General features: G+C 34.6%; 3 protein-coding genes across 4 annotated transcripts in view; 1 reads left to right on the top strand and 2 right to left on the bottom strand.

Annotated features, from left to right (window-relative positions):
- Positions 1–3,809, bottom strand: part of LOC128165780 (protein patched homolog 1-like) — a 53,760-nt gene extending 49,951 nt beyond the window's left edge. Inside the window, exons 1-4 of one of the 2 annotated variants that reach the window (XM_052830612.1) lie at positions 3,338–3,809; positions 1,453–1,699; positions 826–896; positions 605–721 (exon numbers count right to left, since the gene is read on the bottom strand). In XM_052830612.1, the coding sequence (XP_052686572.1) occupies positions 605–721; positions 826–896; positions 1,453–1,699; positions 3,338–3,438 (536 nt within the window). In that variant the 5' untranslated portion in view covers positions 3,439–3,809. The remainder of the gene's footprint in view (positions 1–604; positions 722–825; positions 897–1,452; positions 1,700–3,337) is intronic. The other variant, XM_052830610.1, reaches the window with a different exon arrangement.
- Positions 3,810–6,409: 2,600 nt separating this feature from the next.
- LOC128167440 (ATP-dependent DNA helicase RecQ-like) lies at positions 6,410–7,570 on the top strand. Its single transcript, XM_052833163.1, has 2 exons — positions 6,410–6,691; positions 6,811–7,570. The coding sequence occupies exons 1-2, from the start codon at positions 6,628–6,630 to the stop codon at positions 7,278–7,280; spliced, it is 534 nt and encodes a 177-aa protein (XP_052689123.1). The 5' UTR covers positions 6,410–6,627; the 3' UTR covers positions 7,281–7,570.
- Positions 6,781–13,283, bottom strand: LOC128166047 (uncharacterized). Its single transcript, XM_052830952.1, has 5 exons — positions 13,272–13,283; positions 11,607–11,758; positions 10,504–10,972; positions 7,831–9,641; positions 6,781–6,900 (listed from the first exon to the last, which is right to left on the bottom strand). Exons 1-4 carry the CDS (start codon positions 13,281–13,283, stop codon positions 7,845–7,847), a joined length of 2,430 nt encoding a protein of 809 aa, XP_052686912.1. The 3' UTR covers positions 6,781–6,900; positions 7,831–7,844.
- Between the last annotated feature and the right edge of the window lie 594 nt (positions 13,284–13,877).

Genomic DNA, 13,877 nt, shown 5'->3' with positions numbered 1-13,877 from the left:
ATGAGAAGATGGGATAAATAAGTAAAATTAATGTAAGTAGTCAGTTTCATGTGTGTATTTCAAACCTGACAATGTAGTGAGAATCATGTGTGTCTAACTGGTGGGTCACGTGGTCTGATGTAGTGGAGTTCAGGGGAAAACCCAAATTTTTAATATAATGAATTTACGAATTATCAGCCCCCTAGGCTAATAAGAGTAGACAGTCTTTTATAAATTTGCTCAAATTTTTTCTTCACGACCCTTAGAAAATAGTGTAGTGACTTTCTGGTGAAAAGTCATGTGTAGTGAGTTTCATGTCTTTACGAGTATGTGTGTGTGTGTGTGTGTGTGAACAGGTCTGGTGCAAATGAAAAAGGAGAAGTCTTTCGTTTTGACTGTATTCAGCCTTTAACTTCTTTGCTAGTTGGGGAGAGGCAAAGAATTTCATGTAACTTATCAGCACTGCTATCCACTAAAAAGGGAACGACTTAATGCCAAATGAAAGTCATCACAAAGAAGCAGCTCAATACAATGTACATGTAGCACAGATCTAGAGTTGACAATGTTGTTAGGCCATAAACTTTGTTTAATGTACACTGTTTCACACCAAACACTCTTTGCCCACCTGGTTTTGACTTGGTTGATATCCCTGATTACATCGTTATACGTCAGGTGAGCTATTGCACTTTTGTTGTACGACCAAATCTCCAGGATACTGCTCACCTTGCAGTGGCGTGCAACTCTGGACACAAAATCAATAATAACTGTCAATCAATTTCAATCACAATAATAATCAACTCTGAATCAATTTCAGTCAAGATGTGTAAATAGATTTTGAAAAATTACCTGAGGCACATATGGTGATATGAATACTCATTGTCATGGAATGATATTGCTTTTTCATAAAGATCCATCATCTAAAATATAGCATTCAAATACTCTTACAAAAAAGCAATTTACATGGGGCTGGACTTGCTTTAGCTAGATTATAATGAATTTTCCTCTCATCTGATAAAAAATAGCTATCAGCTTTCTAAATTAAACTGTCATCACAAAATGCAACACTGGGCAATCAAATGACCTTTCCCACAGCTGTTGTTTTCAGTTGAGTTATCCAACATTGAACATTCTCATTTGATTATTTATTTTAGCTAAATATTTACATTTTTTAAAAATATCCTTTAAAACAAAACAATTTGACTGGAATGTAAATGCATTGCAACATCAAGAGGTTTTGACATATATTTAATGCATGAAGTAAAATAAAATCTTGCTCTATCAATGCGCATAAAAATTATCATTCCTGGCAAAACATGTACCCGGTACACAAATCAAAAATTTCTACAATAACAAAAATATCGTTATAACATCTGAGTTTATATAGAAAAAACAAACCAAGTTGAAAACTGAATGAAGTACGGCATTAATCTGAATAAAACCCACAAAAAAACAAGAAACTTTTGATAGTCTTACTGCATTCAAGGATCTCGGTGATAGAATGTTATTCTCTACAGCTATGACCTTGGCATATCTGGTGTCGGGAGGAAAGTTTTCGGTCATCCATTTCTTCTCCTCCTGTATGCGGGAGTAGGACGGCACCCACAGTTTCTCTGTTATATCTGTCTCCTTGAATTTAACCATTCCAATGGAGGCAATGCCACAGACAAGGAAGCTCAGTGCGATCGTTAACACAGGGAATGTACCCACGAAGTGACCCACACTGCAATATCATACACTTGCTTTAACTGTTCAGGTAAAGACACTTAATACATTGTACTGCGCCTTAATTTATGATATACCGGTATGAACCCAAGGCTTACCGGTACACGCCGTATCCCAAATTAGGATGAAAATAATCAAAATCAGGGTTTTAGAAGCTCTAATGGTTCATATTTTTATTGGGTCAACTAATAAGGAAATTTTTCAGAACCAAAGATCTAATGGGTGAAAGTAGACAGCAATATTAGGATAGCCACAGTTCTATAACTACATGTATGTGGACAGTTCTATAACTATGTTGAAAAGATGTTTATTGTGCACAAAACAATGTGAATATTTTAGGACTTTCCATGCAGTTAGTTCACACTCTGCAATATCACTATATCAGTAACAGAACTAGAGTTCTGCATCTAACTGCAAAAATTCAGCATGCCTAACTGAAAGCATGAAATTTTCATTACTCCTCAGACAAGATTAAACTATTTACATGTTATACAATTATTACAATGTATGTATCAATGTTAATATGTTCACTTCAGTTCATAAAAGAACAATGCATTTCTACTGCTAGTGTCTTATCAACTGGATACATGACACATCTACCGGTGTACATAAAATCACCGCCATAGCACTGTATTTAAAGTGTGCCCCACAGGTGCTTGAGGACAGGATCAACCCCCCCCCCCCCCCCCCCCCAAGATTATAGACCCCCGAGACTTTATTACTATTTTACTTTTATAAATTATCCTTTTATGACATATTTCTAATCTAATTTATACATTTATTGCTCAAAATTACCTAAAACAAATATTTTTAAAAAATCAGACCCTCTACATATATAATACAAGAAGGTTGCTAACTTCGTCTGCCAGCCGAGAGGCACTGCCAATGAATATTTGTTGAAATGTACTATCAAACTACATCTACCAGTAAAAACGGTGACCTCATGTCGTAGCCTGATAATTCCCTTCACTGAATATCTGCATGCGGCGATGCCATGCCCGTGTAAATACATTTATAAGGTAAATAGGACAATTTTTGCCGACAAGTTGCAAGTTTTGAACCGATCCATCTAGAACCAACGGAAGTGAGGGTTTATCGCAAGGAAGATAACTCCAAGAGATTTACGAAATTGCATGGCAAACTCGAAAAAAGTACAATTCATAAGAAGTATGAATTCTAATCAAGCCACGAAGAACTGAAAACTTTTTTATCGTCTTGGGTACTGCAAAATCTAAAAGAAGGCACTCATACTGAGTGTATTACAACGGAAGACATAAAAGAGAAAATAAAGAAATTAATGCTACTAGTTACTTCCGTTGATTCTAGATGGACGAAGTAAGCAACCTTCTTGTATTACCGGTATATGTTCAGAAGGTCTGATTTTTTAAAAAATGTTTGTTTTATGTAATTTTGGGCATTGGATGAATAAATTAGATTAGAAATATGTCATAAAAGGATAATTTAATGAAAAAAAAAAAAATAAAGCCCCGGGGGTCTATATATTGGGGCTGGGGGGGGGGGGGTCGATCCTGTCCTCATGCACCTGTGGTGTGCCCAATTTTATCATGTCTATTGTTGGTCTAATGATGAAAACCAACTAAATACAATGCCACCACATCATTAAAAAAAACCTTACTGATAAAACCCCGTCTCCAGACTCCATATTATGCCGTGGCTGATCTTTCTCAAGTATTTATTACACTGGCAGATCGAATTGCTCTGTGATTTTTGATGCATTCTTCAGCAGGACTTTGACTAGAAAATATAACAACCTTTATCACAGACGTAGCGTACAAGTCTACCGTATACATTTGTAACGTGACATAATTTATTAATTGTGGAGCGGTCACGAATATTTATCGTGTTTATCTTCCTTGACACCTCACAACCGGAAATAAGGCACAGAACATACACACCGACTTGATATCGGGTAAAACATCCGAATAATGAAAATAGAATGACATGATCGCCAATAAATAAGTATGAAATATTGGATAGTAAACTAATCAATAAACTTATGTGTCTTGGTAAGAGGGACAAGAAAGATGAACGATAGAATTTACAAGTGGCTTCAATCAGATTGAATCAAATATTGAATGCTTTCAAGAAGCGCATTTGGAAGTTGCAATTGTAGTCTGGTACCCTTCCCACAATTCCGTTCGCGCACTCTCTACATTGAGGTCAGGCACCGGTTAATTTGAACACATGTAATTGCGCAATTCAAAATGGCGGACAAAGTAAGTGTGCGACTCGCATAAAGAACGTGTCTCTTCTCTCTAGTGAAATGGTTTTAGTATTATTTATTTGCCTTATTGTTTTCCTATGTTGATTTTATTATGTTTCCTTTTATTATTTTGCCGTGTCACGCATCTAGAATCGCCGAAACACCTAGAATTCATAATGTAAACAAATGGAGTGCACCAACGGTGGTAAACTTTGGCAGTTATTATTCTTTAACCCAGAGACCGACATCTAAATTGTGGTACAGCATCAGTTACAAGAGGGATCAAACTTTTCGTTGACGCATGGGTCATTTATTGTCGCGTTGTTTTTAATCCATTAATTTGCACTGATTGTAGGTAATCATTCCTTTACTGTATGCATCGCTTTTTTCTTTATAAAAATACATTTTAATCCCTTAAAAATATGAATGTAAATGTAAAAACGTAGTGTCACTCAATTCTTTGAATCTGTTTTACTCAGGAGACTTGTGGGTTCGAATCCCACACTGCTTAAATATAATTTAAAGCAGTTATAATGGTTTAGTCTCCTTTTCTTCCCTCAGCTCTCACATCAGACAATATTTTTGTTCACTTAGCAGTATTAATGATAATTTTTGATAGAGTGTTTAATAGGCTCAGCACTGCCATGTTCCTGACTACAGATAAATGTATAATGGACTCGGGTTCGAATCCTAGTCTGGTTCTTTTAAGTGATTTATTCCACGCTGTTCCATTATGTGCCATGTTTTGATAGCCAGGACCAGATAGCTCTGCCAGTAGAGCACCTAAATAGTACCGGTAATTCAGGGGGTTCACGTTCAAATCCTGGTTTGGCCAATCATTAAATCTCCCATCTTGTTCCTTCATACTAAATGCTATGTTGGTTATTTAATAAGCCGTCTTTTAATTTCATGTGTCCTCTTTATTTTGATTTTAATTTTCATGCGTCTTTTTTATTTATGACTGAGTTATCATGTGTCCTCTCTGGGTTTTCATGCGTCTTTTTGATTTTTAATTGGTTTTTCATTTGTCTTTTTCATTCTTTATAAATTTCTCTTATTCTTCTTGCTTTTCATCAATATTGAACTATCCTGTCTTAAACAGCATGAACAAAGATGCTCAACAAAGGTAATCTTTTCTCCATCTTTCTTTAGGCTGGTATTTGCATCATCGAGGAGAACATTAAGTTTAAAAGAGGATTGCAGTTATTGAATTTACATTGTGGTACAGACATTAACTATCTGAAACCGAAGCAAGTTGTAACGATAAAGCAAGCCTTAAAAAATGATTGCATATCAGTGTTACCAACTGGATATGGGAAATCACTGATATTCGAAATTCTTCCCTTTGTGGACTTTTCATTCTATGATCGACAGTGTTTAGTTCTGTTGATATGCCCATTGAATGTTATCATAGAGCAAGAAATTGCAAAACTTGGGGCCAAGTCCATAAGAGCATCAGACCTCCTTTATAAGGATGAGAGTAAAGACTTGACACCAATATTGTACATTGTTGGCCATCCAGAAGATATCACACAGCCATCTATTTTAGAAGAAGTTTCTCGACTTAACAGACGGACATTCATTGTTGTGGACGAAGCTCACTTGGTGCCTCAGTGGGGGGAAGAATTCAGACCAATGTTTAGAAACATCTGCAATTTGAAGTCCATTAACTCACATCTTACATCTATCTTAGCCCTTACAGCCACTGCTTCCGTTAAAGTTCAAAAATCTATAGCTTCACATCTCACCATGAAGAAGCCAGTTTTTCTCAGATCATTACCTGTTCTTAACAGCAACATTAAAATGACTATTCAAGAGCGTCCTTCTTCAACTGGTGGAAATAACAGAGTCCAGTCTGCATATGACTACATTTTCAAACCTGTATTTATTAATCTTCTTATGAATATGAATTCTTTCCCTCTGACAATAATCTATTCCAAGCTTAAATGGTGTGCTTATGGGTATGATCTAGCAAAACGCATACTGAAAGAGGAGATGTATAATGGTACTCCTTGTCCAGAAAACAGCCGTGTCGTACAGTATCACTCAACGCAACCCGAAAATGTATGTTTTACTCTAAGATTTACAATTTCTTTATGATGTAATTACCAGTGTGCTTTATTTCTGTGTATAACAAAATGAGGAAAAAATTGTAATTTTAATTCATAGTTTCCAACAATAAACACTTGATGAATATAGAGAGGTAGATTATCGAGCTATGTCACACTTATTGATATTCCAAAATCTCAGCTTAACGAGCTAGAAAGCTGTGCAACATGAATTGCTGGTTGCTACTTGAAATTATACTTGCATAATCAGTCAATTGTGTACCTGTAATGTACTAGGTACCTTCATGCATCTTGTACGTGTACCTGTACATTAAGCTAAAAATTCAGGACCAAGAAATATTTAAAGTGTTTAAATAATTTACAAAGTACTTTGATGAAAATTTACCCAATGCATGCTTAGATATCTATCCTTATTTGTGTCTTAATTTTCTTCAGAACTAGATATTAAATCAATGAATACCTTAATAAATAGTCTACCTCTACATAATCAAAATCATGTACAACAATTTGATGGCTTTAAGTAAGAATTTCTGTTGAATTATTATCAATACCTAATAGGTGAATTCACAAATTATTGAGGACTTAAAAAGCAACAAGAAGGTTAAAGTTGTGTTGGCCACTGTTGCTCTGGGAATGGGTGCCGACCTTCGAAATGTGAAGCATGTAATTCATGCTGGCCCACCAACCAGTCCAGAAGGTAATCTTAAGAAGAAGAGTTAATCAAATCAGGTCCTAGTTTGCATAACCGTCTGATTCATTAAATAACAGTATTTCAGTGATTAATACCTTCACCATGTTCACTCTATTTTTGAACAGTCTATGTACAAGAGGTTGGACGAGCTGGAAGAGATGGCCAGGCAGCAGAAGCCAAGTTATATTTCAATAACTCTGATCTAGCAGAGAAGCCTATTGATAACAGTATGATAGAGTTCATTAGATCAAAGTCATGCAGGAGACAGCATCTATCTGCATATTTTGATGCACCCTTTGAAAGTGTGGATAACTGTTGCGATGTTTGTTGTAAGGAAGGAGCAAATGTTATTGGTTTTAAGGTTCCTTCGCTGGAACAAAGGCATTATGTTAGACTTTCTCTTCAGACATACATAAATGCCGACCCTTCAGGAGAGTTAGGATTTATTATGTCTGAAGAAAAAGTCCAGATTATTGTTGATTGTTTTGAATTCATTAAAGATGAATCATATCTTTCTAAATTGCTAAATTCAAGTGTTCCTGAGTCAGTTTCTAGTTCACTTTTTGCTATCTTATCATCATTTCAAAATGACTGAACACTGTACGGTACATGCTGTAAATGGATTGATACATTGTGTCTGTTTATATTGCTTTATGTCAGTTATACAGTACTTATTTTCTTTCTTCATTTTGCAATTCCAATTTCTAATAACACATTGATTTGCCAAAAAAGTTTATATGTATCCTTTAAACTGTGATTCTTGCTTAATGTGCATGAATATTAATGAAACCAGGATATACTAAACTAGAATAATAAGTATGATTAGTATATGAGCACATTATGATGACTGTCACATTGAAATTCATATTTATAAGGACTAATTAATGAAGAATTCTATCCTTAGCATTTTTTTTCAATTGGCAAGTTATATTCATAATAGTAAAATCAAATGTAAATTCACAGATTGTTGTATTTTGACAGAAGCTTCAGAATCTATATATATTTAACTTCAAAACCCATTTGCCTGTACTTAAACAGCAAATGAAAGGAGGTATAATATGATGACAGCTATATTTAACCCATTTACAAGTATATGCATGTATATATATGGTGTAAATCTGTCTATATAAAGAATATGTACTTACATGTTTCATGCAGCCTACTTTCCAGAGTCATAGTCCAGTATACTTTTATGATGTTCCACCCAGGCCTTGTATTTATTGTCATTGATAGAGAACAGAAGAGGACTAGTTAGTCCTTTGAAAAATTCAAAACTCCTTCCTGGTGTATAGACAAATGGATTGACTTCCATTATATCTTGTATCATTTTTATTTCATCGTCATTTGCATTTTTCAATTTGTGGTGATGAGATCTCAAAATTACATTAGTGTCTGTGTCATAATGATGAGAGATGGCATCCATTCCAGCTAACGCTTTTGATCTTTTAACAATAATTTCAGGTGTTTTGTTTGATCCTAGGCTTTTAAGCATACTTTTGGTCTTTTTTACCATGTGTTCCATATGCAGATCTGCAGGGATAGATGAGTCTAGTTTCCCCTGTGTATTCACAAACAGACCATGAATTGACTGATATGAAGTCTGAAGGCTATATGATGCCTGGTGAAAGCAAAGGAAACGCAAAATTTCCAAAGCATATTTTGAGTTATTGTTCACCGTTTTAAACATCATCATCATACATTTCATAACAGTCATCAGTCTAGCTCTATCTGGGGATTTGCAAACATCCTGAAATTCTAGGAACATTAATCCCAATTCCATCACTAACACTCCATACTTATATACATCATCTTTTGTATCTTGATTTGTAGTACTTGGATTATGGGGATTTGATAATGGGATGTGAATCTGAATCTGTGTCCCATCTGGTAACATCAAATTTAAAGTTTTGTGTGTGCAGGTAATTTGCTGATCTCTCTTGAATATATATTCATTAAGGAAAGTTTCAAGGACTTCTTCCTGCCATTTTTTCAGTTCTGACGGGTCGGATGGAGGTTTATTTTTGGTCAAAGTTGAAGCCCTGTCTTTAATGCCAAAAAACTCCATTAGAGCGGCAGCTATGTAGGATTTTACAAAACTCACAACAAAGTCCTTGTCATCATCATAATGATTTTTTACATCTTCATGTACAGAGGATCTGTTTAACTTGACTTTTTCTCCATTTAATGTCCCTTTATCAAATGTTTTCTTCTTAAAAAGTACTTTAAACATCAATTCAAGAAAGTTCATTGATGTATGGAATAGTTCAAAACTGATGGGATATAGATTCTCAAATCTTTCCTTGGCTGTGTATGCACCACCTCTAAGAGTTTTTGCACCTGAAAATCTTTCCCGTGTTAACTGATCACCACCAATTTGGATAAAGTCGAAACTTGTTTCTGATTTTTCATTTATTTCTGTAACAAATTCCTGATAAGAGTCCAAAATTTTGACTACATCGCTGTAGCATTGCTCATTTAAAGGTTGTACAGGAAGGAGAATGGATCCATTTTTCTTTTGAATAATGTCTGGGTATTCAGGCCTAATATCAGTTGTAGCAAGAAAGGACAATGCTGGAATAAGTTCTTTAGCTACTTTGGCAATGTGACAGGTATAATTAGTCTTCAGAGCAGCAATATCAGATTCAGATGGTAATATATGTGTCAGATCAAGACCTCTAACTGGTCCTTGAGGGACATCAGAGTATTGAGAAAATTCACAATTTTGAATAATAGCACACGATGCAAACCAGTGGTACTGTTGACTTTGCTTTTCATTGCTACGTTGAAACTTTTTTCCAACACGAAAATTCACATTGTCACCTATGAGACGGTACTTTTTTCCATTCTTTAGTTCGTTAAGAATGTTTTCATAACAGCTATCACCAACTTCCTCTATGACCCTCAGTAATGTGGAGTAGGAGCTTGTTATGCCGATGGGTTCCAATCGATCAAATACCTTAAATAATTTTTGAAAAAATTATTATCATTTACTAAAAAGCATATGTATAATGTTTAGTTGTTTTCTTGAATGAATAAATATATAGATGTATGATCATATAAGGCAATATTTGAAAGACAGGCATTCAAATCTTAAAAGGACCATTCATAAAAATTGACGTTTATTCAATAAATGTCACTGTATTGTCATTGATTTACTTGGTATGCTCCAGGAAGACACCAACTTAAGAAGCTATTGAAAAACAAAACAAACTCAATTAAAATCATACGAGAGTCATTAGATGTCAAGATAATCTATGAAATGCAAAAATAATAATGATAAAATTAAAAAAAAATACAAAAAGAATAAGTTTGAAGAGAGAAAAAAACTATAAAAAAGAAAAGGAATAAGAAAGAGATTAAATAAAGAATGGAGACTTTGCCAAGTAATATACACTACTTTTAACCATTCAAATAAGCAGTGGTGGGATTTGAACCCACAAGTTTCCATAAGACTGTTAGTTGATGCTCACAGTAAAGCAGACATACATCTATATCAAGTAGCACATGCAATTTATTACATACAAGAGATATTGCAACACAGACAACAAGGGAAGGGTAGGTACTGAGTATTTAAAGTGCAGAGTAAGTTTAGATGGAAGTTCTAATATCTAGGTCAGATCACAGATTCTGATTTACCAACAGGAACATGCATAATGATGAAAATACAAAAAATGTCAGGGTATATTTAATGATTTTCAAGTAATATTGTTTGCTGTTAACCCATAGTTAAAAATGTACCAGCACATTTAAGAAATTATCAGAGCTAACAATATAGCACCATGACATTCATAACTAGCAATTATGACTAGGCTTTTTACCTTTTCATGAGTCTGTTCATCTTTCAGCACAATAGCCAGAACTCTCTGAACCAAACTCAGCTTATGGTACCGTTCCTGCATTAATATGCTGTAGATCAGTCCAAGTTTTGGCACCAAGTTTTCTGAGAGACTGTCTGTCGTCACCTTATTTCTTGACATAACAGTAAGCAATATATTTGCTAAAGTAGGCTGGCAAACAACCATTTCACCAACAACATCAGCCCACTGAAACGACTGCAAATCTTCAAAAGACTTGTTATACAAAACAGACTTATTATTTGTAATTAAGGCAGCGTCTGAATTGATACCATCTTTGACGATTTTTTCTACTTCCTTTCGCGTTTGTTTGATTGCCATAACTTTCGCTGCAATGTCATTGGCATTACCATGAGTAACTGCGCTTAAAAGATCTGCTCTGTCTTGAAGGCTAATGCTATGGTCTGCTTGTTGTATGGTATATGTTGAACTCCTATATAAGTGTCAAATTTATCAAAAATTATATTTTTCAAAATGTAATTTCACCCTCTTTTTTATAATAGATATGGGGTTGGTCAAATAATTAGTTTCATCAATCAGAGGCATACATCCTACTCAGTATGATCATTTATGTGATAATATGATACTAACAAATGTATTATGATATGCATAAGTATATATAATAGAAAATCAGATATTGAATTAAATACATCACAACTGGAACTTCAGGTTCTGTAAAAGTTGATTTGCTGTGGCTGCAAATAGGTGGTGTCTGTGTGAAAACAGATGTTATAGAAGGTGGATCTGATAGCTCCAAAAACAAGGACTTGTTCCTCTTGTATTGTTGTCTACACGAGTCTCCTTTGAATTAAGCAGAATATAAAATTTATGAATATTGAAAACATTATTTTTCATAACTTGACGCAAAAAGATCAAATACAAATTTGATAAACAGTGTATCATGTTCAGGAAGATGTCAAAAGATATTTATCCTTTTTCAATAGCATTTTTGCATTAAATTACAGTTATATTCAATAAGTACACCAGTGCCTGTGGAAAAAAAGGAGTTGACACATACACTGTAATCTTATATGTCAATAATTCTGAACAACATACCGGTTCTTAACCAACCATGCACTTCAGAGAGGTGTGTGGCACAGTTCTGCCAGAACTCCTCAGAGTTAGAAAGAGGCACTCCACAGTTCTTAGTTACATAAGTCCTTAGAGTGCCTCTTTCTTCCTGAGTCCACTGTTGATTCCGTGCATTTTCCTTGGCAAACTGTCATAAATTAATAGAATTATTCATATATAACAGTGAATGCAAAGTTGATTAGTTCATATAATTGCAGCTCAAATCAACATTATAAGTGTATTATTTCAAATGAATTCAATTGTAAGATAAAGATTTTATTTCTGAAAAACCTTATGGGGCTGCAGTGGAGTTGCTCCTGTAGGGGTACCTCTGGGTCTTTTTGACTGGCGTGTTCTCACTGGGGACTTGCACAATGAATAGTTGTGAAAGGATATAAAGGAAGGATAATCCTGCAACAATATTTAGCATTTAAGTTCAAGAGCTCTTCCAGTAAAATGAAACAATTCATTATCAAATACAAAACAAAATGCAAAATTAATTAGAAGTTGTGACTCTTTACATGTTTATAGAAATATATTTAAATTTAATCTACACAATTTGTACGAGTTTGTGGTGCTAAATACATTGGTTAGAGCAGAATGCGGTATATCCTCAATATCTATAAAGAGAGAAAAATGAAAAAGACAAATGAAAAACCAATTAAAAATCAAAAAGACACATGAAAACCCAGAGAGGACACATGATAACTCAGTCATAAATAAAAAAGACGCATGTAAATCAAAATCAAAATAAAGAGGACACATGAAATTAAAAGACGGCTTATTAAATAACCAACATAGCATTTAGTATGAAGGAACAAGATGGGAGATTTAATGATTGGCCAAACCAGGATTTGAACGTGAACCCCCTGAATTACCGGTACTATTTAGGTGCTCTACTGGCAGAGCTATCTGGTCCTGGCTATCAAAACATGGCACATAATGGAACAGCGTGGAATAAATCACTTAAAAGAACCAGACTAGGATTCGAACCCGAGTCCATTATACATTTATCTGTAGTCAGGAACATGGCAGTGCTGAGCCTATTAAACACTCTATCAAAAATTATCATTAATACTGCTAAGTGAACAAAAATATTGTCTGATGTGAGAGCTGAGGGAAGAAAAGGAGACTAAACCATTATAACTGCTTTAAATTATATTTAAGCAGTGTGGGATTCGAACCCACAAGTCTCCTGAGTAAAACAGATTCAAAGAATTGAGTGACCCTACGTTTTTACATTTACATTCATATTTTTAAGGGATTAAAATGTATTTTTATAAAGAAAAAAGCGATGCATACAGTAAAGGAATGATTACCTACAATCAGTGCAAATTAATGGATTAAAAACAACGCGACAATAAATGACCCATGCGTCAACGAAAAGTTTGATCCCTCTTGTAACTGATGCTGTACCACAATTTAGATGTCGGTCTCTGGGTTAAAGAATAATAACTGCCAAAGTTTACCACCGTTGGTACACTCCATTTGTTTACATTATGAATTCTAGGTGTTTCGGCGATTCTAGATGCGTGACACGGCAAAATAATAAAAGGAAACATAATAAAATCAACATAGGAAAACAATAAGGCAAATAAATAATACTAAAACCATTTCACTAGAGAGAAGAGACACGTTCTTTATGCGAGTCGCACACTTACTTTGTCCGCCATTTTGAATTGCGCAATTACATGTGTTCAAATTAACCGGTGCCTGACCTCAATGTAGAGAGTGCGCGAACGGAATTGTGGGAAGGGTACCAGACTAGTTGCAATTGTAGATCATGCATTTCAATTAGAATTATTTAGATTGGTAAAGTTCTGGTTAATCATTTCAATGATTTTTATATCGATCTTTTCACAAATCAACTTTCTTAACACTATTCACATCTCCACTGATTTATTTTTTCAGGCAAAAATAACCCCATTATGCAAGATCACCCCCCCAAAAAAAAATTACCATACAAAATATGTTTGTAGTCCCTTTGCTCTTATTCAATACTAATTGCACTATGTGGTTTTATTGCAAAGCAGAAATGAAATATGAGAGAGAGAGAGAGAGAGATTAAGCTGGGCTCATGTTGGTGACAAATAAAATTGTAATTGACAGAATTTTGTTGTTGATTCTAGGTATAAACAGGTTCTAATTTCACCATGCTTACATGGATGGTGCATCTTATGATACTTATGTACTCGACAGGCTTGAATGATGAATCTAAGCCATAAGTTTTCGATGCTGTACAAGGTTAAAGGTTTTTGAAGCAGGTG

Source organism: Crassostrea angulata, chromosome 10, assembly GCF_025612915.1.
Source record: "Crassostrea angulata isolate pt1a10 chromosome 10, ASM2561291v2, whole genome shotgun sequence".
Classification (NCBI taxonomy): domain Eukaryota; kingdom Metazoa; phylum Mollusca; class Bivalvia; order Ostreida; family Ostreidae; genus Magallana; species Magallana angulata.
Note: the sequence above shows the minus strand (reverse complement) of the source record. Positions and strands in the feature narration are given on the sequence as shown.

Excerpts from the sequence above, each read along its gene's own strand:
- LOC128167440 (XM_052833163.1), top strand. The coding sequence starts at position 6,628 with ATGGGTGCCGACCTTCGAAATGTGAAGCATGTAATTCATGCTGGCCCA. Across the intron at positions 6,692-6,810 it reads CCCACCAACCAGTCCAGAAG|TCTATGTACAAGAGGTTGGA; the intron begins GTAATCTTAAGA and ends ATTTTTGAACAG.
- LOC128166047 (XM_052830952.1), bottom strand. Across the intron at positions 10,973-11,606 it reads CTCTCTGAAGTGCATGGTTG|GAGTTCAACATATACCATAC; the intron begins GTTAAGAACCGG and ends ACACTTATATAG. Across the intron at positions 9,642-10,503 it reads ATGAACAGACTCATGAAAAG|GTATTTGATCGATTGGAACC; the intron begins GTAAAAAGCCTA and ends AAATTATTTAAG.